General features: G+C 53.1%; 3 protein-coding genes and 4 pseudogenes across 3 annotated transcripts, besides 14 other annotated features; 2 read left to right on the plus strand and 5 right to left on the minus strand.

Annotated features, from left to right (window-relative positions):
• Positions 1-5,188: a sequence feature (areas merged during assembly that could not be assigned to a particular haplotype. This can correspond to areas where the two haplotypes were merged or to regions with more than two copies in the genome that were merged during assembly.).
• Positions 776-827: a sequence feature (A-rich).
• Tc00.1047053507065.29 lies at positions 1,165-2,550 on the minus strand (annotated as a pseudogene).
• Positions 1,719-1,867: a microsatellite.
• Positions 3,434-6,380: a mobile genetic element.
• Positions 5,189-5,330: a sequence feature (areas merged during assembly that could not be assigned to a particular haplotype. This can correspond to areas where the two haplotypes were merged or to regions with more than two copies in the genome that were merged during assembly.).
• Positions 5,331-6,965: a sequence feature (areas merged during assembly that could not be assigned to a particular haplotype. This can correspond to areas where the two haplotypes were merged or to regions with more than two copies in the genome that were merged during assembly.).
• Positions 6,966-6,973: a sequence feature (areas merged during assembly that could not be assigned to a particular haplotype. This can correspond to areas where the two haplotypes were merged or to regions with more than two copies in the genome that were merged during assembly.).
• Positions 6,974-7,891: a sequence feature (areas merged during assembly that could not be assigned to a particular haplotype. This can correspond to areas where the two haplotypes were merged or to regions with more than two copies in the genome that were merged during assembly.).
• Tc00.1047053507065.60 (mucin-associated surface protein (MASP), putative) lies at positions 7,577-8,752 on the minus strand (the record flags this gene model as incomplete). The annotated part of the gene is made up of 1 exon (XM_806513.1): positions 7,577-8,752. The coding sequence occupies one exon, from the start codon at positions 8,750-8,752 to the stop codon at positions 7,577-7,579; it is 1,176 nt and encodes a 391-aa protein (XP_811606.1).
• Positions 7,892-25,333: a sequence feature (areas not merged during assembly with more than two copies in the genome that could not be assigned to a particular haplotype).
• Positions 8,929-8,973: a sequence feature (A-rich).
• Positions 9,280-9,852, minus strand: Tc00.1047053507065.70 (mucin TcMUCII, putative; the record flags this gene model as incomplete). Its single annotated transcript, XM_806514.1, has 1 exon — positions 9,280-9,852. The coding sequence occupies one exon, from the start codon at positions 9,850-9,852 to the stop codon at positions 9,280-9,282; it is 573 nt and encodes a 190-aa protein (XP_811607.1).
• Positions 15,058-15,717, plus strand: Tc00.1047053507065.89 (annotated as a pseudogene).
• Tc00.1047053507065.108 lies at positions 16,215-17,219 on the plus strand (annotated as a pseudogene).
• Positions 16,795-16,962: a sequence feature (GA-rich).
• Positions 18,286-20,932: a mobile genetic element.
• Tc00.1047053507065.127 lies at positions 22,137-23,159 on the minus strand (annotated as a pseudogene).
• Positions 22,483-22,659: a sequence feature (CT-rich).
• On the minus strand, positions 23,580-24,248 carry Tc00.1047053507065.150 (mucin TcMUCII, putative; the record flags this gene model as incomplete). Its single annotated transcript, XM_806515.1, has 1 exon — positions 23,580-24,248. One exon carries the CDS (start codon positions 24,246-24,248, stop codon positions 23,580-23,582), a length of 669 nt encoding a protein of 222 aa, XP_811608.1.
• Positions 23,752-23,800: a microsatellite.

The following is a 25,333-nucleotide window of genomic DNA, read 5'->3' on the forward strand; positions in this document are numbered from 1 at the left end:
AAGTCGTCCATTACTGCTCCACACAATTTTGAAAACAAGGAAATTCGCCTGGCTGCCGTGTGGCCACACCAAACTGTCTGTATGTATTTTGCCCACAAAAGAAAATTAAAAAGATATTTAAATGTGTTTCAACCGTCCGACCCTCCGTGTGTCCGCACATCGTTTATATTTCACGGCGTCATCTGCGCGTTGCTGCTCCCCTCAGCCCTTTCATCGGCGCGTGAGGGCGGCCCGCAGCGCACAGTCACTCTTCTTGTGTGTGGGGGCGAGAGAAGCAAGAAAAAACCTGACGGCACTCGCGTCTCTCCATCGGGAGAGTGAGCGCAGCAAAAAAAAACGAAGCATCGGGGGAAAGAAATGCTCACAAGACCGGCCCCGAAAGAAATGCCGGCGCGTGAAATAAACACGCAAAGCACAAAAAATTCCTTTGGAGAGCGGCAGGGTGTGGCTGCGGGTGTGGCGCTGCGGGTGTCTGCCCGCCCTGGCCGCAAGCAAACAAAACAAGAGGGAAGAAATGTGTGCTCCGCCCCACAGGCCCTCGTCGCACGCCCATACGTCACCGCCCTCCTCATGCGTGCAGCAGGCGAGGCGCACAGGGCCGTCGTCGTGAGCGTGTCGGTGGGTGTGCGAGTGGAGCCGTTGGGCGGAAACACACGGCACCCCTCACAGAAAGAGTGCAGCAACAAACAATTAAAGAGGGAAGAGTAGAAAAGAAAAAAGCGTCCATAGTGATTGCCCCCAAAAGCAAAAAGAAGAGATGGGGCAGTGAGAGATGAAAAAATTAAAAAACAAACAGAAAAAAGAAATGAAAAAAAAATAAAAAAAAACACTCGCAAAACCAGAAAAAACAAGAAAAACATATTTAAAATATTTTAAAGCAAACAGCAAAAAAAAATTAAAAACAATTAAAACAATCATAAGAGGACAAAAAACAGAAACAGTTACGGTGCTCCGCCCATGCAGCCAGGCAGGACGGCAGCGGTGCGTGTCGTGCAAAAGAGAGCACCAACGGGCCTGCGTGGGTGTGCATGCATATATACAATGGGCACATTATTGTGTGCGCCTCGTGGGGTGAGGCGAGGGCGAGAGTCCATGCAGGGGGACACACACAGAGAGAAGGACGAGTGTGTGTGCGGGCGGTGCACGGCTCTCTCTCCCTCACTCTCACGCGGCCACCACCGCAGCCGCAGCCGCACACGCAACAAGAAATAGCAAAAGTGGGGAGGTGGTGTGGGATGCATCCGTGTTTTGACTGTAGTTCTTCTCATTTGCTGAATTTGTCTTTGGCTGTTGAGTTTTTATCCCATGCGTCGTTTTGTTGGATACTTCCGAGAGTGCTCCTCCACTGCTTTGGGATTCTGTAATTTGGTCCCCTTATGATTTTTTTGTCTCGTTCGTTTGTGAATGGTCATTTTTCTGTTGCTCTTCCAAAGAGTCTTGAAGTTCATCTCCCGCGGCGTCGCGGCCAAGACTGTGACCCCCTGCTGAGGCAGAATTGTTTCTTTGCTTTTCAGTGTTGGATGACACCGTTGGCTGTCCTTCGGGCGAAGAGGTGTCCTGACTCCCTGTTTCTTTTTGTGGCAAAACTTCCTTTGAGGATGCAATCTGCTCATCGGATGAAACACTGACCGGGGCTGTTTTTTCATTGCCACCTTAACTTGAGGAAGTAACGACAGAGCGAGAGTCCGGAGGTTTACTTCCACCACCAACCGAATGGCCAGCACCGGGAGCAGCAGGACCATGACCAGGAATAGCAGGAACATCATCGGGACCAGCAGCACCAAGACCGGAAAGAGCAGGACCATGAACAGCAGAACCAGGACCAGGAATGACAGGACTGGGACCAGGGCCAGGAATAGCAGCATCACGACCGGAAAAAGCAGGGCCGTTACCGGGAACAGCAACACCAGGAATAGCACCAGGACCACGAACAGGAATAGCAGGACCATGACCATGACCGGCAGGACCAAGACCGGGACCAGCAGGACCATGACCGGGAATAGCACCAGGAACATGATCGGGACCAGCAGGACCATGACCAGGAATAGCAGCACCAACACCGGAAACAGCAGGACTGGGAAAAGAAGCTCCAAGACCATGACCAGCAGCACGAAGACCGGGACCAGAAGGACCAGGACTGGGAACAGCAACACCAGGAATAGGAGCATCAGGACCACGAACAGAACCAGGGACAGGAATAGCAGGACCAGGAACAGGGCCAGGAACCGGAACAGCAGGACCAAGACCGGAAAAAGCAGGACCAAAACCCGTGGCTCCACTTAAAGGTGAATTAGTAACTCCTGGAGAAGGAACTTTTCCTTCACGAGCTTCGGCTTGCATAGCAGAGATAAACGATGCTGACAGCAAAAGCGGTGTGGATAATTTTTTAATGGATCCGTTTGACAAAAACGACGTATTCCCTCCAAGCCCTCCCGACGCCATGTAGCCGCCCAGTGAATTGTTGTCAGGGTTCCTCGCATAAACCCCGCCGGCACCGCACCACAGCACGCAGAGGGCACACACCAGCAGCACACGGCCAGTCATCATCATCACTCCTGTCACTTGCGTGTAGCCTTCAGCACAAACTAACAACACGTCAGCGCAGAGTGAAAGCAAAAGGGGAGAGACACGTCACAAAGCCACGCACAGTGAGAAATGATAGCAGCTTGCACACACCATGAGGCAGTTGGAATCAGTAAAGAGGGGGGAAACACACACCGCACCGCAAGGCAGAAGTTTAAAAAAAGGAAAAGCTGGGTTAAGACTCCGGCAAGACTCCCGGAAAGAATGAATAAAATTGATTAGTTCGTAATTTTATTTCATGTGACATGCAGCACAATATAGACGACCGTGTGTTTGTTTATACATCTTCCCCGCAAAAATAGCAGAAAATAATGAGAAAAAAGAGAACTTGCTGCTCCACCAGCCCACACAACATCCCTCACACTTCATTGCGGCATCCGGCCTGTCCCTTCAGTCCTCCTTTCGTGCAGTCCGTGGGACACACAGCAATGGGGCCGACACCGCGTGTGGGCAAAAAAGAAAACAAAATGGAAAATACGTCACTCATAATGATGTGTAGAGCAGCTAAATTGCCATTGGGAAAGCACAAAGATAATTATTATTCCTATAAATGACAAGCAGCAATAAAGAAAGAAAACAAGCAAAAAAAAATTAAAATGAGGTCCTTGACAAAATTCGGTAAGCCCCAGCGATGAAGTCGCACCTTGTCACGGTGCTGGGGCTCTGGCTGCATGTAGGAACTCCGCAGCAGGGCTTTGCTGCGAGCACGACGGAGACCAAGACGACTCCACCCCTCGAGAAGGTTCCACGCCATGCCCGGTGCGGGGAGTTGAAGCGGTCAGCCCGCAGACTGTCGGTCAGAACTGCACGACCGTTTCGCAGCGGTCACTCCGTTGATGTCACCCGTTGCGGTGACGTCCACAAGAACCCTGGCACCGAGGAGGATGGCTGCATCAATATTTGGCGGCTTGACATTGCAGGCCTCTCGTCCGTGAAAAAGATGGCATTGGCTGTACGATTGGAGCTGCATCAAACTGACATCGTTCTTTTCCAGGAAATAAATGACCGTAGCGACGTGGCGACGAAATTATGTGGCTATAATGACTACCTTCAGGTCTGCAGTTGGCGCGGTGGTGGCGTTGCCATTCTGGTGCGCCACTCTCTGCCGTGCGAGCGCCTGTAGCTCCCTGGCACTGACCTCCTGGAGACCATTGCTGTCCGTGTATTTCCACCAGGCTGTTCCAGCATTTGCGTGGCGAATCTCCACAACCCTCCCACAGCAATTGGTCAATAATCCGCATTTATTAATATCTTCCGTCGCTTGGGCCCGCAGCGATTATCGCGTGTGACCCGAATTTGCATCATGGACTCTGGGACAGTCATAAATACCATCAACGACTGGAGGCGATAATTTCGCCGCTGTCCTAATTGATTTGAATTTTGAGCTGGCAAATGACACGGCGCAGACAACACGGATCACACATCGTAATGTCTCGTCCCCTGACGTGACTGCCTATCGCGTACTGCGTGTCACCCACCGGGCATCCACCCCTTACATGGATTAGGACCACTGCTGAATATCTTACTTGGTAGAGATGGATGATGGCATTCCGCGACTGGCCAACACGCTGCCTCGACGGAAGAAAGCCACTTTTGCCCTGCGCAAAGCGGGTTGGTCTGCTTCCACCTCGTTGTGTGAAACCCTCCTTTTTTACCCTGTCCACATGGTTGGACATTCGCAGAGGCATCTTGCGAGCGGCTAAGCGCCATATCCCGCGCGGCAGCCGTGAAAGCCCCAAAACGAATATGGACACACGAAATGGTGCAAGCCGAGGCCGCCGCCGAAGCAGCACACGAAGCACACATTGCCATTCCTGGAAACGTGCTACATTTTACCGAATGTACCCGAAAAAAGGGAGGAACGAAATCAAGCCTTACGCCGTTGCTTCGCTATGCTTCTGGAAGCCCGTGTGGAAAAGACTTGGAGCCTCACCCAGCCCGAGCTGGCGAGATCTTCGCGGCGTGGCGGCGCCGCATCCTCATCCATTGGAATCGGTTGTGCTCCGCACCGAACTTGGCCGCGTTTGCGCCCTGCCTCGGCAACAGGCAAACCTGATCGTCCTTCATTTTGTGCTGGTTTCACGTGCCACATCACCTTATACTGCTGCTGTTTGCTGCTGCACTCCTTTGGTTCCTGGTGACTGGGAAATGGATCGGCCTTTCCCGCCGTATGAAATTGACGTGACCATCCGTGACTCTTCGCTCGGCTCAGCCCCTGGCCCCGACGACATGTTGAATGAATTCCTTCACCGTCTCCGTTCTGTTGCGTGCGGCACTCTTAGAACGATGATCCACAACTCCTTCGCAAATGGCAGCCTGCCTGGCTCCTGGAAAATGGGAGACGCTATTCCTATCCCAAACCTGAGAAGGATCCATGCCGCCCAGAGAGTTCCAGACCTATCAAATCACTCTCTGTGTTACTAAAGTTAACCGAAAGAATGATTCACCGCCGTCTGTCAGCGTTATTGCCGCACCACCCACGTCAATTCGGATTTGCACCTCCGCGTTCTACATCGGACGTGGCGACACTTGTAATCGATAAAATTACCCGTGGATTGAATGAGTTCAGCACTGTGGAGTATGCGCGCCCTGGAGGCGACGCCCCGCCTGCGGCACATCAGACGATGATCACAACTCCTTTGCAAATGGCAGACTGCCTGGTCCTGGAATACTGGTTCCTATCCCAAACCGAGAACATGCCGCCCAGAGAGTCACAGACCTATCAAATCACTCTCTGCTGCAAGTTACGAAGGAATGATTCACCGCCGTCTGTCAGCGTTATTGCCGCACCACCCACGTCAATTCGGGTTCACACCTCCGCGTTCTACATCGGAAGTGGCGACACTTGTAATCGATAAAATTACCCGTGGACTGAATGAGCTCAGCACTGTGGAGTATGAGCGTACGGCACCCTCGTCGCCATCGCTCGTTCGTAGTCTCGATTGACATTTCGACTGTGTTCGACACCACTGACCATGGGAATTTATTCTGCATGCTTGACAGACTTCCGCGCCTTGGCCTCGAACCAAACGCTGGCCGCATAACTACATGCGGGTCCGCTATGTTGGGGTATGCACTCGCGAACAGCACTCCCGGAAACAACTCGCCTCAGCCGTGGTACCGCAAGGCAGCGTCCCGGGACCCAAACTCTTCTTCCGCCGTGTGGATGATGTGCTGCGCCGCCTGGACAGCATCTATTCTGCCTCCGCTCTCATGCACGCTGATGCCCTCACACTTGTTGCCTCAGTTGCGCAAATCCATGCATGTGCTGCGGCAATGCAGCCTGCCCTGTCACTTACAACAGCATGGGCTGCCGAGCAAAACCTAAAAATCAACGTCGCTAAGAGCGAAGCTGCTCTATTCTACATCTCTTCACACACACACTGTCTGACGAGGAAATGGTCGATCTTCATCTTGGCAGCGAGAACATATGTATTCACTCACGCCCGGTGCGCTTGCTGGAAACAACGATTAATCGCCTTCTTAATTTTGGCACGCACGCCTCCACCGCTGCAAAGCAGACCATGCCACGCCGCTATCAGCTGCGGCTGGTCGCACAGGCTGGTGCGTCCCATCACACCATGCAATCCTTTTTGATTGTATACGTTCATAGTGTGTCACTGCATTGTGGCGAGGCAATTGTCCCATGCCTTGCCCAAACCTACCTCCATAATATGGAAGTACGGTATCGCGACGGTAGCAAAACATCCCTTGGCCTTAGCGCATCTACAGATAATACATCCGTCTGCTTGCAAGCCAATATTTTCCCGCTCCGGAAGATACTCTGGCTTCTCGCACTCACACAACACTAACGCCTCACACTTCTCCATGATTAAGGACGTGTGTGGCGTTACCCGATCGGAACACATGCCGCCGTCCATGCATGAAAAGCGGCGACATCAATCCTGCCTCCGAGGATGCTGTTATTAATGAATTACGCCGCGTATGTAATATTATTGGGATACCCCACAGCCACAATCGTGCTCCTCCTATTCAACATCGAATTTTCACCTGGGACACTGTGCGCTGCAATAAATTGGAATTTATCAGCCACGCTTTGGCCAAGACGCCTCTGGCGACGTCAAGCGCACGGCTATTGACTCTATTTACTCCTCTCTGGGAGATTTTGATTTTGAATTATGGACGGACGTTTCTTCATCTCTCGCCGAACTCGCATCCGGATCCGCTGCACTATTGTATGGCTCCACCACGACAAATGATCTCCCTGTGGAGGTCCATCGTGCAGCAGCTGGCAGGCTCGCACGCCCATAGAGCAGAGTGCCTTGCCACTGAAAATGGCATTAGACATCTCATACCTTTTGTCTGGAAACATCCCAATCGCCCACACGAATCCTGGCGGCAACGGACTCCCTCTCGGCAATCACACCACACACATCATCACAACCACAAGCACCAGCAGCACTGCAGACCGTGGGCTAACGTGACCAATTGGCGCATGCTGTACGTAAAAGAAAGCAATTAATGGCTTGACAAGGATAAGAAACACTGACAATATCGCAAAACGAAAGAAAAAATAAAATAAAAAGTCATGCGTCCACATTCTAAGCAAACCACCAATCCAAAAAAAAAAAACATAATGGGTCGACTCAACCACAACAAGTAAAGGAAAAACAAAAAGCCGAAGCGTGGGACGACCAGCGCACACACACTCTCATTGCTCCCGTAAAGCAAAACACACACACGAGGGAGAGAGAGAGAGGTCGCCCACTCAATGCAATAGAAACAAAACAGAAACAGTTACGGTGCTCCGCCCATGCAGCCAGGCAGGACGGCAGCGGTGCGTGTCGTGCAAAAGAGAGCACCAACGGCCTGCATGGGTGTGCATGCATATATACAATGGGCACATAATGTGTGTGCCTCGTGGGGTGAGGTGAGGGCGAGAGTCCATGCAAGGGGACACACACACAGAGAGAGAGAGAGAGAGAAGGACGAGTGTGTGTGCGGGCGGTGCACGGCTCTCTCTCCCTCACTCTCACGCGGCCACCACCGCAGCCGCAGCCGCACACACAACAACAAGAAGAAGCAAAAGAGGGGAGGTGGTGTGGGAGACCGCGGTGCTGCCGTCACTGTCGCCAGTCGTCGGCGTTGCAGTTTTCATAGCTGCGGCCGTCACTGTTGTTTCTTTCGGATTGGCATCTTTATTTTCATTTTGTTTTTCTCGTGTCTCTGCACCATCGGCTGCTGGGCCATTGTTTGGCATGCCGTCTTCAGTGCTATTGTCAGCTTCATTATTGGCGGCATCACCGTTTGCCGTGGGTGATGGTGGCCCTGATTCTCCATGGTCGGCTGATGGTTCATTGTGTTGGTTGGATGCGATGGAGGCAATACTGTTTGTTTGTGAGTTGTTGTTTGACTCAATGCCATCTAGAACTTGTTGTAGCTGCTGCATGCGCACGGTATCTTCAGGACTGGACTTTCCATTAGTTGCAGGCGGTGGTGGTGCCGTTTGTATTTCTGTGTTTTTTTCTGGATTTTCACGTACCCCTATGAGTATCGTATCATTTTTGTTTTCTTTGTCTCCTTCTGCTTTTTGTTGTGATAGTTTTGTTACTTTCGGCCCATCCTCGGAGGGTTCAGCAGCCTTGGAATTTTTTTCCGAGGCGAGTCCTTCACCACCCAGAGTAACAGGGCTGCCAGACGAAAAAGAGGAAGATTGACCATTTTTTAGATTTTCGGGATTACGTTCACTTCCTTTCATTCTATCGTTGGCATGTTCTTCACCAGCTGTATCCGCTACTTCCAATTCCCTTTTCGGTTCACCTCTACCTGATTCTCCGGGCTCCAGTGCTGCCGCTGCTGCCGTTGCTGGACCTGCAACACCGCCTCCTAAACCAGGCGTTCCACCGCCCGAAGTCTTATCGTCCAATTTCTTACCAGGTGATGAATCCTGAGATGTTTCCAGTGGATCTCCACTCAATCCTTGTCCATCCGCAGCCTCAACCGCCTTTATTAATGCCATTCGAGTGGATAACAGCACGCAGTCCGCCTTTAGAGACACGCCGTCATCTCCACCATTACTCGTGTGCCTCAAACCGTTCCCTCCACCCTCACCGCAGTAATCCTCCATCGCGTGTCCAAAAGCCGCACCGCACCACAGCACGCAGAGGGCACACACCAGCAGCACACGGCCAGTCATCATCATCGCCATCACTCCTGTCACTTGCGTGCAGCCTTCAGCACAAACTAACAACACGTCAACGCAAAGCAAGAATAAATACAAGGATGCACACAAGAAAAAAAAACAGTAAAAACACCAGCAGCAGCAGCACGCATTTCGTAAGAAATATTAAACCAATAAAGTGCAAATAGCGCACAACGCCATGCAAAAAAGAAAAAAAAGAAAATAAAATAAGAAGCAAACAAAAAAAAGTAAAACTGTAAAAACACAAAAAAACAAATGGCCGCACCCAAGCGGCTCCAGTGTGCATGCATCCATCCTCAACAGTGCATCGATGCAAACAGTCGTGTGCGTGTCGCGCTTGTAACTGTGCCTGGAATGCGTTCAACGTGACGGATGCGAGAGCAGCAAAATGGAGCACACAGCAGGGCAGCGGAAGCAAATAAAGCAAAACACAATCACTATTTTATTCTACTATTTAGTAAATCGGACAACAGTTGACGCGCACAAATACTCGTGCCTGACCGCTTGCACGCACAGCCCGCACACACAATTCTTCAGCCCACAGTGGTGTACGCCAGCACGGATACGGCGAGCAGCAGCCGGGCACACACCCACGCAGAGCTGCTGACGCTGCCGTCGATTTCACGAAGACGTGACGGTGCGCGGGTGGTCGTCGTAGTTGGCGCCTCTGCATTCGTAGTTGGAGCCTTTGTTGTAGTGGTTGTTATCGTTGTTGGTGCATATGTTGTAGTCGTCGTGGTCGTCTCGGCAGGATCATCGGCTTCCTGACTTGCTTCTTCTGCGGATTGTCTTGTGCCGATTTCTGGTCCTGGAGTACTGTCAGGACCATGATTTTGTAACGTGTTAGACACGCCAACTGATTCCGGACATGCAGCGGTCGGGGCTGGTCCCGCTACTGCAGTAATTCCCTTTTCCGCACCGGACTCATTACTTAACAACCCTGGCTGACTTGTCCCCTGTTTTAGTGTCACCGATGGAGAGGACTGTGGACTGGAAGCGACAGCAGCTTTGACTTCAGGCTGAGTAGGCTCTGCCGCGCACACGGACGGGCAGCAGCACAGCGCAAGCACCAACAGGGCGCACAGCAGACGGCACGTCATCATCATCGTGAGTGTGGTCGTTCGGTGGTGTGGAGCTGATCTGCACGGTGAGGGACATGGAGAGCAACAGGGGAGACGAGAGGTGCGGCAGACACACACAGAGGGCACACCACATGAGGAGAGGGCAGCGGCCAGGCATGCACCTTACGCCGCACACCACGCACGACACACAGATGGAAGAGGGAGAAGCAAACAGGAGCGGCACACAAGGCTCCACTGAATGCACATACGGCGAGAGCGGTCCGTCGTGTCGGCATCCCTCACGGAGGGTACGCACACACGCAAGAGGATAGGCGCAGCGCACACAGCAACACAAAAGCAAAGTAACAATAAAAAAAGAAGATATCCTCGCACACCACGTGGATTGTTGGCCCACGGGAATCGCAGCCAACATTCATCGCAAAGCAAGTTGTTATCTTGTTTTTGCTGTATGCTGTTACAATAACGAGTGAGTAACGCAAGGGCCGTCCGTACAAACGTGGCAAGTATTCTGTCCGAAACGTGCCGTCGTGCGGGCTAGGGCACTCCAAAACAGTCGCATTCCCAATTGCCAACGACGGGGGCATTTCTGCAGTGGATGAAGCAAATTCTCTCGTGGTCCATCTCGAGTACCTGCGGTTGTGCTTCCTGCGTGCCTTGCCTGCTGGCGTGCTTGGCACTTTCTGTGGCGACCTGTGCGCGAGGCGCCTGTTAAGAAGACGCTGGCACCATTGTGGCATCCGCATCCGAGGCCTTCTCGAACTATCGGAACGCCAGGCTGAGCACGTCGGGCATGCGCCCTCATATTGTGGACGGACGAGCGCACTCTGCTGCAGGTTGGGCAGGAGGACATCAATCCGCCGCTCGCTGGTCGGCAAGGAGTTGCGGCGCTCACTTCGGGAAGAGGTTCTGGCGGAGGCAGAGGCGGGCCGGTCTCCTCAGTGGGGGAGGGACGGCACCACCGACACAGAGGGTTCCTTTTGATACGAAGGGCACGCGCAGGTATGTCGAGGAGTGGGCGGGAATCGCATCGCGCCTTTGCGCAGAGCCGCCGCTCGGGGCACGATGTCCGGGTTGTGCCAGGAATAGAGTCCCCGCCACACCGACAGGCGCCTGTCATGCGGTGTACGCGCCCTTCTTTTTCTTCTGGGCATCCCTCCAGTACGGTCACCCGACTGCAGTAAAAAAGTCCACGTGCCAGATTGGGCTGTCCTCCTGCGGGAGGGATCGTGCAATCATGGCTTGTTCGTCAGCGGCCTCATTGCGTGGGATACCGCAGTGCAATAGAGAGAACATGACATCTACATAGTGACCTCGCTGTATCAAGGAGAGCAGCATAATCCAAATCTCTTCAGTAACGTAGCCTCGCACGGCCAGTGGGACGACGCGGAGTGCCTCAGTTCTCGACGGGGAGTCCGTTGCCGCCAGGATTCGTGTGGGCGATTGGGATGTTTCCAAGCAAAAAGGTATGAGATGTCTAATGCCATTTTCAGTGGCAAGGCACTCTGCTCTATGGGCGTGCGAGCCTGCCAGCTGCTGCACGATGGACCTCCACAGGGAGATCATTTGTCGTGGTGGAGCCGTACAATGGTGCAGCGGATCCAGGTGCGAGCTCGGCGAGAGATGAAGAAACGTCTGTCCATAATTCAAAATCAAAATCTCCCAGAGAGGAGTAAATAGAATCAAGAGCCGTGCGCTTGACGTCGTCAGAGGCGTCTTGGGCAAAGCGTGGCTGATTAAATTCCACTTTATTGCAGCTCACAGTGTCCCAGGGGAAAATTCAATGTTGAATAGGAGGAGCGCGATTGTGGCTGTGGGGTATCCCAATAATGTTACATACGCGGCGTAATTCATTAATAACAGCATCCTCGGAAGCGGGATTGATGTCGCCGCCTTTCATGCATGGACGGCGGCGTGACCTCCAATCATATTGCGCCACACACTTCCTCAATAAATCGGAAAAGTGTAAGACGTTCGTGCTGTGTGGGTGCGCGGAACCCAATGGTCCTCCGCAGCGGTGCTGGATTGGCGGCCAGGTGGACAGAATTATTGTCCTTCGCTGGTGCGCGTGGGCCGAGCGATGCAGTGCAGCTGTCGCGGTGCCGCACTTCCAGGCTGTGGAGGTGAACGAGGGCCGGACACGGTGCGATTGCCTCGTCGCCGTGGTGCAACGCACTGTGGACGCACCCAACCAGAGAGTATCGCGTGGTGTGCCGGCCCGCTCCAGCCTCTGCACCCAGCCGCAGCTGATGGCGGCGTGGCACGGTCCGCATCGCAGTCCATCTAAAGCATTGTTTTTTCATTTGCATTGTGGTGTGTGACGAAGGCGCGTAGGAGCTTCCCGATGTGGTTGGAGACTTGCGATTCTGAAGAATACGTTGCAGTTGCACAGCGTCGTTTTGAGAAGGTGAGTCCCTGCCGCATTAATCAACAAACAACATCTCGGATGACAGCAGGAGGCACTGCGGTTTCTCCTTTTTTTGCAAAGCGAATTTATTGGATGTCATGTTTGATTGGCAGCTCTTGTGGGAGAAGGTGGGAGGCTGAGGGCATGAGGAATGAATTCATTTGTGTGGCTGCGTTCCGTTGAATTGCGGCCAGTCGTGGCACTCTTTTGGGGTTTACTAGCTCGTCTCTTTTGCTTACTTCCCACTGCATCACGTGAATAACACTGATCCGAGGAACTTTTGTTTGACCGCGTGTGGGCTGCTGCCGTGCGTGGTGCATAGACCATGTGATTGTGTGGGGAGGTGCGTTGGGGTGACGAACACTTCTGTTTGGCGTGTCGCGGTGTGTCGGAATGATGTTCGGAAAACATGTGGAGGTGTTTTTTGTGATTTGTGTGTCTTCTCTGGTGGAGCCGACATGTGTGCGGGGATTGCGGCATTGCCGGCTGACAGCTCCACGTCACTTTTCAGCATTCCTGGATGTGCTGAGGAATGACGGCTGGCGACCAGCGTGTTGGTGCTGCTGGTGGGAATAAGTGCATCGGGAATAGGCCACTTTCTCTTTTCCGTGCTGGAGCCGATGAAATGGCACGAGGGCACCGGCTGCAGGCTGCCTGCCAGCACGTGTGGGCAGCGATCCATGCACACACCGACGCTCATCGCAAGAGCTTGCGCGATCACGGTGGCCTTTTGTGGCGTGCTTTTGTGGACGTCAGCCCGTCGGAGAATGTGTGAAGCAAACGGCTGACTGCACACGAGGAAAATAAGTGCGTGCACTGTGCCGTGTTTCTTTGTCGATGGCAGAGCGACAGGAAGCCCGTGCTGGCAACAGAGATCTTTGCGTCGCGAGGGATGTCGGTGTTGATTTTGGATCGTCGAGGGTGAAATGAATTTGCTGCTGCCCGTGTGTGTGGCCACTCCGGCAGAGGGCGGACACAAAAGGGAGGGATGCAGGCGCTGCGTGTGTGTGTATGCGGGTGCCATGCAACAACGTCACAACAAACATGCTGCGACTCGGTGACCCTCACATCGCTGTGGCCCTCACGAACAGCCGAGGCACGGCCCGCATCGATGCACTCAGTGGACGGAGTGAGGCAGTTTTTGAGGCGCTGCAGGGAACAGGATGTGTTGACGCAGCCACGACGTGCATGGAGTGTCACGATGGCACCGTCAGCTGTGGCTGGTGGAATAATTGCTTCTCGGAGGCAACAGGGGGAGAGAGAGCTGCTCCTGCTGCTGGCGCTGTTGCTGCCTTTTGTGGCCTCCCATGCCGATTATTGTCTGTCCGCTGATTATGGATGGCATGCCTCCACTAGTGACGTCGTCTGCAGGCATTTCACAGCACCTGTGAAACACACATCACGTCGCATGCTTTGGCTGTGGATGTGGTGTCGTGAGTGCAGCCGGCAGTATTTTTCCGACTCCTTTTCACTGCTTTGCGACGAATAGATGCGTCGCCGCCCGAGTCATTCACTGCAGCTCCGTGTGTTGTACTGCCAGCACAAGACTCTCCTGTTGTCTGACGCCTGGCTGACAGTCAAGCACCACTGCGTTGGGACATGCAAGGATGTGGACTGCCGCTCACGGTGTTGGGCACCGCTGTTTGGATGCGGCGGCCACACGAGCGGATGCATTGTGGCACAATCAAATGCGTGAAATACGCGGAATCACAGCGGCGGCAATAATATCGACGGTGTGGCACCACGGAGTATGTGAGGGGGTGATGCATGATGAATCACAGTGGGCGGCATGCGAGGGAAGTGCACCGCGACGGAGCGTCATCCCGCCCTCAGCCTGCAGGGGAATGCACACCCACAAAATATATGGGCGAGGCACCACCAAACACACATGCCCTTCTGTGCAGCAATAAATAGGAGCGAAGGTGCGTTGTGGTGCGTGGGAGTCCACTCACATATTTCCATTTCCACCGCAATAAACGGTGAGGAGTCATGTGCCACAGCAACGAAAGGAAACACAAACATCTATTGCAGCACTTTACCAGCGAAAGGCAGGAACAACACAAACCGAATTATTGGCTGCACCAACACAAGAAACATTCACAAGAGGAAAAAAAATAATTGTGCACCCTGCAGAAATCCCCAACACACGACCCAGGCATGAAGGTTTGCCCTCCGAAAAAACAAAACGAACAACGCATGCAGGCATCTGCCAAGATACAAACAGAAACACAAATAAATGGATGCTTGCAGTATTCCGTTCCTTGCGCTTACTTTTGCGTGTGCGGCTGCGGTGGTGGTTCCCGGGCCTGCATGAAGTGGAGTGCGCTGAATATGAACGAGGGCCGGTGGCAACTGAATTATTTTCTGATGAATATTGGCTGCACTTCCCGTGGACCAACAATCCACGTGGTGTGCGGGGATCTTTCTTTTTTTTATTGTTACTTTGCTTTTGTGTTGCTGTGTGCGCTGCACCTCCTCTTGCGTGTGTGCGTACCCTCCGTGAGGGGTGCAGACACGACGGACCGCTCTCGCCGTATGTGCATGCGGTGGAGCCTTGTGTGCCGCTCCTGTTTGCTTCTCCCTCTTCCATCTGCGTGTTGGTGTTGCGGCAGGGCTGTGTGTGTGTGTGTGCCTGCTGCCGTGGATTGGAGTGTGTGTGTGCGGCAGGGCTGTGGTGTGCGGCGTACGGTGCATGCCTGGCTGCTGCCCTCTCCTCATGTGGTGTGCCCTCTGTGTGTGTCTGCCGCACCTCTCGTCTCCCCTGTTGCTCTCCATTTCCCTCACTGTGCAGATCAGCTCCACACCACTGAACGACCACACTCACGATGATGGTGACGTGCCGTCTGCTGTGCGCCCTGCTGGTGCTTGCCCTGTGCTGCTGACCGTACGTATGCGCGGCAGGGAGTGGAGATAAAACTGATAAAGCTGGAGAAACTCCAACGCCCCGGGATTCAGTGGTTTCAAACGATTCCGACAATACACGAGCAAAAGGCACGGAAATTAATGGACAGACTTCAGATAAGGAGGCCGATTCGTCAGAGAGACCATCGAAGAAAGTCTCTGCTCCGGCAACTCCATCTCCGACAGGTGCAGGAGAAGAAGGACCAAGTAGGGTACCCACTTTGCAAAATGGAAGAGATGCGTCTGGTCAGCCAGGGGCATCGGAAGGGAATAACCTTTCACCAGGATCAACAGGTGATTCCGATAAGCCAGATGTAAATCGGGAGCATAATAAAGAAGTGGCACTAGCCGGTAAAGAGGTTAAGGAACAGGCACAAACCACGAAAACCACAACGACCACAACTACAACGACCACCACCACTGCGCCAGAGGCACCAAGTACTACAACTACAGATGCGCCAACTACAACCACGACTACCAACGCACCGCCACGTCTTCGCGAAATCGACGGCAGCGTCAGCAGCTCTGCGTGGGTGTGTGCCCCGCTGCTTGCCGTATCCGCGCTGGCGTACACCGCTGTGAACTAAAGAATTGTGTGCGGGCTGTGCGTGCCAGCAGTCAATCACGGGGATTTGTGCGCGCGTCCACTGTGGTCCGATGTAAATAAATAATAGAAAATAATGATTGTGTTTTGCTTCATTTGCTTTCGCTGCCCTGCTGTGTACTCTGCATTGCTTCTCGCATCCGTCACGTTGAACGCGTCCCAGACAAACTCATATGCACGAGACGCACACGACAGTTTACGTGGACGCACTGTTGAGGATGGGTGCATGCGTGCTGGAGCCATTTGGGCGCAGATTTTTTTTGTGTTTTTACTGTTTTATTGTATTGCTGCTTGTTTTTTTTTTGTGTTTTGATTGTTGTTGAACCGCGTCCACCTAATTGTTGTTGTTGTGGTGCGTGACTCTCATTGCTGAATGGGACGGTGCGTGATTATGTGACTTTTCTCTCCTTTTTGCTTTCACTCTGCGTTGACGTGTTGTTAGTTTGTGCTGAAGGCTGCACGCAAGTGGCAGGAGTGATGGCGATGGCGATGACTGGCCGTGTGCTGCTGGTGTGTGCCCTCTGCGCGCTGTGGTGCGGTATTGGTGGAGTTGCTGAGACCGAGGAACCTGGAATTGGAGTAGTGCCCGGTGAGGGTGAGTATTTGGCTGTGGAATGGCGCTCTCTGCTGCGGAGGGAATGCGCGGAGGAGGTCAGCAGGAGGACGGGAGGCCGTGCGAATGCGTCCGCTGTGGAGGACTGCGTGCGTGAGGGAATGGAAAGTTTACATGCTGTTGTGGATGGCCGCAGCCGTTGGAGACGTCAGCGTCCTGCCGTTGCTGCTTCTGCTCCTGCTGAAGATAGTGGAGACAGGGAAGCCAGCACGGTGGAAGTTGACAGGACAAAGATTAAAGAGGCTTCGCCGTCCGAAGATGAAAATGAATTATTGGGGGATTCAGGAGAAACATTAAACGGCAAAACAACAGAAGTTCAAAAGAAGTTATTGCATTCTGAAACTGCTATCGTGCCGCCTCAAAAAGGAACTTCAGTTCCAGGACATGGAGACGAGAAAAATACAGCGAACCAAGAAGAAGGAGACGATGGAAAAACAAAGCGGCAGAAGAAGACGAGACAGAAGAGGGAGAAGAAGAAGATGAAGCTGAAAGTGCAGAAGAGGAAGAGGCTGCAGAAGACCACGAAGATGAAAGAGAGGAGGAGAAAGAGGTAGAAGACAAAGAAGATAAAGAAAAAGAAGAAGGTGAGAAAAACACAAAGAACGAAGAAGACAAGTATGGGGTGGAAGAAAATGAAGAGGATGAAGAAAAGGATGATGACAACACCTCAGAGAGGATGCCGGCTGGCGGTCAAGAGAAAAGAAATTCAACTTCAGGTCCGGAAGGAGCACCGAATAAGACGAACACCGAAGGCACTCAAAAGGCTGGCGACAGTGACGGCAGCACCGCGGTCTCCCACACCACCTCCCCTCTTTTGCTTCTTCTTGTTGTTGCGTGTGCGGCTGCGTCTGCGGTGGTGGCCGCGTGAGAGTGGGGGAGAGAGAGCCGTGCACCGCCCGCACACACACTCGTCCTTCTCTCTGTGTGTGTGTCCCCTTGCATGGACTCTCGCCCTCACCTCACCCCACGAGGCACACACAATAATGTGCCCATTGTATATATGCATGCACACCCATGCATGCCCGTTGGTGCTCTCTTTTGCACGACACGCACCGCTGCCGTCCTGCCTGGCTGCATGGGCGGAGCACCGTAACTGTTTCTGTTTTGTTTTTATTGCATTGAGTGGGCGACCTCTCTCTCTCTCCCTGTGTGTGTGTTTTGCTTTGCGGGAGTAATGAGAGTGTGTGCGCTGGTCGTCCCACGCTTCGGCTTTTTTTTTGTTTTACTTTTTGAGTTTGTGGTTGAGTGCACCCATTCCACTTTTCTTTGATTGGCGGCATGCTTTGACTGACGACACTTTAGTCTTCTTTTGTTATTCCCATATCGTTTTTTTTGATTTGAAGTGTCAGCCTCGTTTGTCCTTGTGAGGCCACTATGTTTTTCCTTCGACATACGCCACGTGTCAGTTGGTCCACTTTAACCCGTGGCTTGCGGCGCTTCTGCTGCTGTTTGTGGTGATGCGTGCGAAGTGATTGCTAGCGGATGCTTTGCTGTCACCCTGACGCATCCCTGTTTTTTTCATTGACGATGTGGTGCGTACCGACGGCGCGTGGACAACTCCGGTTGTGGTGAGGGTCGTGCGTCCCACAGCGCAGGATGTGCCGCAGGTGTGCGGGGTCGTTTGTAAGAACCGATGGGCGCTTTTCCGCATCAAGACGTCAACAAGGATCCCGGATGACAGCAGGAGGTACTGCGGCTTCTCCTGGCCCCGGCGATGGGGTCCGTGCCCCTTTCGCGGTGCCGGGGCTTTGGCTGCATATAGGAACTCCGCAGCAGGGCTTTGCTGCGAGCACGACGGAGACCAAGACGACTCCACCCCTCGAGAAGGTTCCGCGCCATGCCCGGTGCGGGGAGTTGAAGCGGTCTGCCTGCAGGCTGTCGGACAAAACTGCACGGCCGTTTCGCTGCGGTCACTCCGTTGATGTCACCCGTTGCGGTGACGTCCACAAGAGCCCTGGCACCGAGGAGGATGGCTTCATCACTGTTTGGCGGCTTGACATTGCAGGCCTCTCGTCCGTAAAAAAGATTGCATTTGCTGTACGATTGGAGCTGCATCAAACTGACATCGTTCTTTTCCAGGAAATAAATGACCGTAGAGACGTAGCGATGAAATTATCTGGCCATAATGACTACCTTCAGTCCCGCACTGGGCGCGGTGGTGGCGTTGCCATTCTGGTGCGCCACTCTCTGCCGTGCGAGCGCCTGACGCTCCCTGGCACTGAACTCCTGGAGACCATTGCTGTCCGTGTATTTCCACCGGGCTGTCGCAGCATTTGCGTGGTGAATCTCTGCAACCCTCCCACGGAAACTGCTCAAGATTCTACATTTATTATCTTCCGTCGCTTGGGCCCCGCTGCAATTATCGCGTGTGGCCTGAATTTGCATCATGAGCTCTGGGACAGTCATATAGACCACCAACGACTGGAGGAGAGAACTTCGTTGCTATTTTAATTGATTTGAATTTTGAGTCGGCAAATGACACGGCGCAGACAACACGGATCACACATCGTAATGTCTCGTCCCCTGACGTGACTGCCTATCGCGTACTGCGTGTCACCCACCGGGCATCCACCCCTTACATGGATTAGGACCACTGCTGAATATCTTACTTGGTAGAGATGGATGATGGCATTCCGCGACTGGCCAACACGCTGCCTCGACGGAAGAAAGCCACTTTTGCCCTGCGCAAAGCGGGTTGGTCTGCTTCCACCTCGTTGTGTGAAACCCTCCTTTTTACCCTGTCCACATGGTTGGACATTCGCAGAGGCATCTTGCGAGCGGCTAAGCGCCATATCCCGCGCGGCAGCCGTGAAAGCCCCAAAACGAATATGGACACACGAAATGGTGCAAGCCGAGGCCGCCGCAGAAGCAGCACACGAAGCACACACATTGCCTTTCCTGGAAACGTGCCACATTTTACCGAATGTACCCGAAAAAAGGGAGGAACGAAATCAAGCCTTACGCCGTTGCTTCGCTATGCTTCTGGAAGCCCGTGTGGAAAAACTTGGAGCCTCACCCAGCCCGAGCTGGCGAGATCTTCGCGGCGTGGCGGCGCCGCACCCTCATCCACTGGAATCGGTTGCGCTCCACACTGATATTGGCCGCGTTTGCGCCCTGCCTCGGCAACAGGCAAATCTGCTTGTCCTTCATTTTGTGCGGGTCTCACGTGCCACGTTACCTTATACTGCTGCTGTTTGCTGCTGCACTCCTTTGGTTCCTGGTGACTGGGAAATGGATCGGCCTCTCACGCCGTATGAACTTGACGTGGCCATCCGTGACTCTTCGCTCGGCTCAGCCCCTGGCCACGACGACATGTTGAATGAATTCCTTCACCGTCTCCGTTCTGTTGCGTGCGGCACTCTTAGAACGATGATCCACAACTCCTTCGCAAATGGCAGTCCGCCTGGCTCCTGGAAAATGGGAGACGCTATTCCTATCCCAAACCTGAGAAGGATCCATGCCGCCCAGAGAGTTCCAGACCTATCAAATCACTCTCTGTGTTACTAAAGTTAACCGAAAGAATGATTCACCGCCGTCTGTCAGCGTTATTGCCGCACCACCCACGTCAATTCGGATTTGCACCTCCGCGTTCTACATCGGACGTGGCGACACTTGTAATCGATAAAATTACCCGTGGATTGAATGAGTTCAGCACTGTGGAGTATGCGCGCCCTGAAGGCGATGCCCCGCACGGCACCCTCGTCGCCATCGCTCGCTCGTAGTATTGATTGACATTTCGACTGTGTTCGACACCACTGACCATGGGAATTTATTCCGCATGCTTGACAGACTTCCGCGCCTTGGCCTCGAACCAAACGCTGGCTGCACAACTACCTGCGGGGCCGCCATGTTAGGGTATGCACTCGCGAACAGCACTCCCGGAAACAACTCGCCTCAGCCGTGGTACCGCAAGGCAGCGTCCTGCCACCCCAACTCTTCTTCCGCCTTGTGGATGATCTGCTGCGCCGCATGGACAGCATCTATTCTGCCTCCGCTCTCATGCACGCTGACGCCCTCACACTTGTTGCCTCAGGTGCGGACATCCATGCATGTGCTGCGGCAATGCAACCTGCCCTGTCACTTACAACAGCATGGGCTGCCGAGCACAGCCTAAAATCAACGTTGATAAGAGCGAAGCTGCTCTATTCTACATCTCTTCACACACACACGGTCTGAAGAGGAAATGGCCGATCTCCATCTTGTTAGCGAGAACATATTTATTCAGTCACGCCCGGTGCGCTTGCTGGACACAACGATTAATCGCCTTCTTAATTTTGGCACGCACGCCTCCACCGCTGCAAAGCAGACCGTGCCACGCCGCTATCAGCTGCGGCTGGTCGCACAGGCTGGTGCGTCCCATCACACCATGCAATCCTTTTTGATTGAATACGTTCATATTGTGTCACTGCATTGTGGCGAGGCAATTGTCCCATGCTTCGCCCAAGCCTGCCTCCATAATATGGAAGTACGGTATCGCGACGGTAGCAAAACATCCCTTGGCCTTAGCGCATCTACAGATAATACATCCGTCTGCTTGCAAGCCAATATTTTCCCGCTCCGGAAGATACTCTGGCTTCTCGCACTCACACAACACTAACGCCTCACACTTCTCCGATGTATTAAGGACGTGTGTGGCGCAATCTGATTGGAGGCCATGCCGCCGTCCATGCATGAAAAGCGGCGACATCAATCCTGCCTCCGAGGATGCTGTTATTAATGAATTACGCCGCGTATGTAATATTATTGGGATACCCCACAGCCACAATCGTGCTCCTCCTATTCAACATCGAATTTTCACCTGGGACACTGTGCGCTGCAATAAATTGGAATTTAATCAGCCACGCTTGGCCAAGACGCCTCTGGCGACGTCAAGCGCACGGCTATTGACTCTATTTACTCCTCTCTGGGAGATTTTGATTTTGAATTATGGACGGACGTTTCTTCATCTCTCGCCGAACTCGCATCCGGATCCGCTGCACTATTGTATGGCTCCACCACGACAAATGATCTCCCTGTGGAGGTCCATCGTGCAGCAGCTGGCAGGCTCGCACGCCCATAGAGCAGAGTGCCTTGCCACTGAAAATGGCATTAGACATCTCATACCTTTTGTCTGGAAACATCCCAATCGCCCACACGAATCCTGGCGGCAACGGACTCCCTCTCGGCAATCACACCACACACATCATCACAACCACAAGCACCAGCAGCACTGCACACCGTGGGCTAACGTGACCAATTGACGCATGCTGTACGTAAAAGAAAGCAATTAATGGCTTGACAAGGATAAGAAACACTGACAATATCGCAAAACAAAAGAAAAAAGAAAATAAAATAAAAAGTCATGCATCCACATTCTAAGCAAACCACCAATCCAAAAAAAAAAAACATAATGGGTCGACTCAACCACAACCCAAACAAAACAATTAAAAACAAAACGAAAAGCCGAAGCGTGGGACGACCAGCGCACACACACTCCCATTACTCCCGTAAAGCAAAACACACACACAGGGAGAGAGAGAAAGGTCGCCCACTCAATGCAATAAAAACAAAACAGAACAGTTACGGTGCTCCGCCCATGCAGCCAGGCAGGACGGCAGCGGTGCGTGTCGTGCAAAAGAGAGCACCAACGGGCCTGCATGGGTGTGCATGCATATATACAATGGGCACATTATTGTGTGTGCCTCGTGGGGTGAGGTGAGGGCGAGAGTCCATGCAAGGGGACACACACACAGAGAGAGAAGGAAGAGTGTGTGTGCGGGCGGTGCATGGCTCTCTCACACTCACTCTCACGCGGCCACCACCGCAGCCGCAGCCGCACACGCAACAACAAGAAGAAGCAAAAGAGGGGAGGTGGTGTGGGAGACCGCGGTGCTGCCGTCACTGTCGCCAGTCGTCGCCGTTGTAGTTTTCATGGCTGTGGCTTCGACCGGTCTTTCCTTCTGATTGGCATCTTTATTTTCATTTTGTTTTCCCTCTGCTGTCCCTGCGGCATCGGCTGCTGGATCATCGTCTCCAGCTGTTTGGGTGCTTTTAAGTTTAGTTTGATTCGCTACTTCCTCTACACCAGAAGATAAAATTGGCTGCTCTCGACCGCCTGCTGAGATTTCCTTTGTGGTGCCGGTAACAGTTTCTTTTTTTTTCCTTTTCTTCTCCTCGTTTTCTTCATCATCTTTACCTCCTTCCTCTTTTGTTTCCTTATCCTTAACCTCGGCCTCTTCACTTCAATCTTCTTCCTCGTCATTTTCCTCATCATCCTCTCTTTCACTTTTTTTAGCGTTCTTTTTCTTTTCTTCATTTTCTTCTCTTTCTGAATTTGTTTTATCTGATATTAAATCTTCTTTTTCGGTTTCCCGCCTCGCAGGAGTCTCTGCAATATTTTGTAACGTCGCACCAGTTTCTGATCTCCCTGCTGTTTCTTTTCCTGAATTCGCCGGTGACTCCAATTGTTTTACACCCGACAAACATTGTCTTTCCCTGACCGCCCTTCTTGGGAAATTGCTCCGGCGATGAATTTCTCATTTCCGCCACCATCAGCAGCAGCAGCAGCAATCCATTGACGTCTCCAACGGCTGCGGCCATCCGCAACAGCATGCAAACTCTCCATCCCCTGACGCACGCATTCCTCGACGGCGGTCACATTCGCACGGCCTCCCGTCCTCCTGCTCACCTCCTCCGCGCATTCCCTCCGCAACCAAGCACGCCACTGCAAAAGTAAGTCCTCACCCGCACTGCCATCGCCACCGCCGGCACCGCACCACAGCACGCAGAGGGCACACACCAGCAGTACACGGCCAGTCATCATCATCGCCATCACTCCTGTCACTTGCGTGTAGCCTTCAGCACAAACTAACTCCCCGTCAACGCAGAGTGAAAGCAAAAAGGAGGGACACGGCCGCTACACCACGCCACAGTCAACGCACAGTGAGAAATTGCAGCAGCAACAAAGCACACACAATGAGGCAGATGGAATCAGCACGAATGCAAAACTAGAATACCGCCCTACAAGCCAGAAGACTAAAAGGAAGAAAACAAAAAATAAAAAAAAACCCAAGACTCCACTGTGCATGCACATGGGTGTGTCTGGGATGCGTTCAACATGACGTATTTGGAGAAGCAACCCGGAGCACACAGCAGGGCAGCGAAAGCAAGTGAAGCAAATCACAATCATTATTTTCTCTTATTTATTTACATCAGACCACAGTAGATGCGCATAGGCCGCATACACCTCTTTAGCCCAGAGTGGTGTACGCCAGCGCGGATACGGCGAGCAGCAGCGGGGCACACACCCACGCAAAGCTGCTGAGGCTGCCGTCGATTTCGCGAAGACGTGACGGTGCGCGGGTGGTCGTCGTGGTTGGCGCCTCTGCATTCATGGCCGTATCACTTGGTGCCTCTGGAGCAGTGGTGGTGGTCGTTGTAGTTGTGGTCGTTGTGGTTGTCGTGGTTGGTGCCTGTTCCTTAACGCCTTTACCAGTTAGCGCCACTTCTTTATTATGCTCCCGATTTACATCTGGCTTATCGGAATCACCTGTTGATCCTGGTGAAAGGTTATTCCCTTCCGATGCCCCTGGCTGACCAGACGCATCTCTTCCATTTTGCAAAGTGGGTACCCTACTTGGTCCTTCTTCTCCTGCACCTGTCGGAGATGGAGTTGCCGGAGCAGAGACTTTCTTCGATGGTCTCTCTGACGAATCGGCCTCCTTATCTGAAGTCTGTCCATTAATTTCCGTGCCTTTTGCTCGTGTATTGTCGGAATCGTTTGAAACCACTGAATCCCGGGGCGTTGGAGTTTCTCCAGCTTTATCAGTTTTATCTCCACTCCCTGCCGCGCACACGGACGGGCAGCAGCACAGGGCAAGCACCAACAGGGCGCACAGCAGACGGCACATCATCATCATCGTGAGTGTGGTCGTTCAGTGGTGTGGAGCTGATCTGCACAGTGAGGGAAATGGAGAGCAACAGGGGAGACGAGAGGTGCGGCAGACACACACAGAGGGCACACCACATGAGGAGAGGGCAGCAGCCAGGCATGCACCGTACGCCGCACACCACAGCCCTGCCGCACACACACACTCCAATCCACAGATGGAGGAGGGAGAAGCAAACAGGAGCGGCACACAAGGCTCCACCGCATGCACATACGGCGAGAGCGGTCCGTCGTGTCGGCACCCCTCACGGAGGGCACGCACACACACAAGAGGAGGTGCAGCGCACACATCAACGCAAAAGCAAAGTAACAATACAAAAAGAAGAGATCCCCGCACACCACGTGAATTACTGGTCCACGGGAAGTGCAGCCAATATTTATTACAAGAGCAACTTGTTATCTTGTTTTCGCTGTATGCTGTTACAATAACGAGTGAGTAACGCAAGGGCCGTCCGTACAAACGTGGCAAGTATTCTGTCCGAAACGTGCCGTCGTGCGGGCTAGGGCACTCCAAAACACTCGCAGTCCATATTACCAACGACGGGGCATTTCTGCAGTGGATGAAGCGAAGTCTCTCGTGGTCCATCTCGAGTACCCGCGTTTGTGCTTTCTGCGTGTTTTGCCTGCTGGCATGCTTGGCACTTTCTGTGGCGACCTGTGCGCGAGGCGCCTGTTAAAAAGACGTTGGCACCATTGTGACGTCCGCATCCGAGGCCTTCTCGAACTATCGGAACGCCAGGCTGAGCACGTCGGGCATGCGCCCTCATATTGTGGACGGACGAGCGCACTCTGCTGCAGGTTGGGCGGGAGGAAATCAATCCGCCGCTCGCTGGTCGGCAAGGAGTTGCGGTGCTCACGTCGGGAAGAGGTTCTGGCGGAGGCAGCGGAGGGCCGCTCACTTCAGTAAGAAAGGGACGGCACCACCGACACAGAGGGTTACTTTTGATACGAAGGGCACGCGCAGGTATGTCGAGGAGTGGGCGGGAATCGCATCGCGCCCTTGCGCAGAGCCGCCGCTCGGGGCACGATTTCCGGGGTTGTGCAGGAATAGAGTCC

Source organism: Trypanosoma cruzi, genomic scaffold (assembly GCF_000209065.1).
Source record: "Trypanosoma cruzi strain CL Brener 1047053516815 genomic scaffold, whole genome shotgun sequence".
Taxonomy (NCBI): domain Eukaryota; phylum Euglenozoa; class Kinetoplastea; order Trypanosomatida; family Trypanosomatidae; genus Trypanosoma; species Trypanosoma cruzi.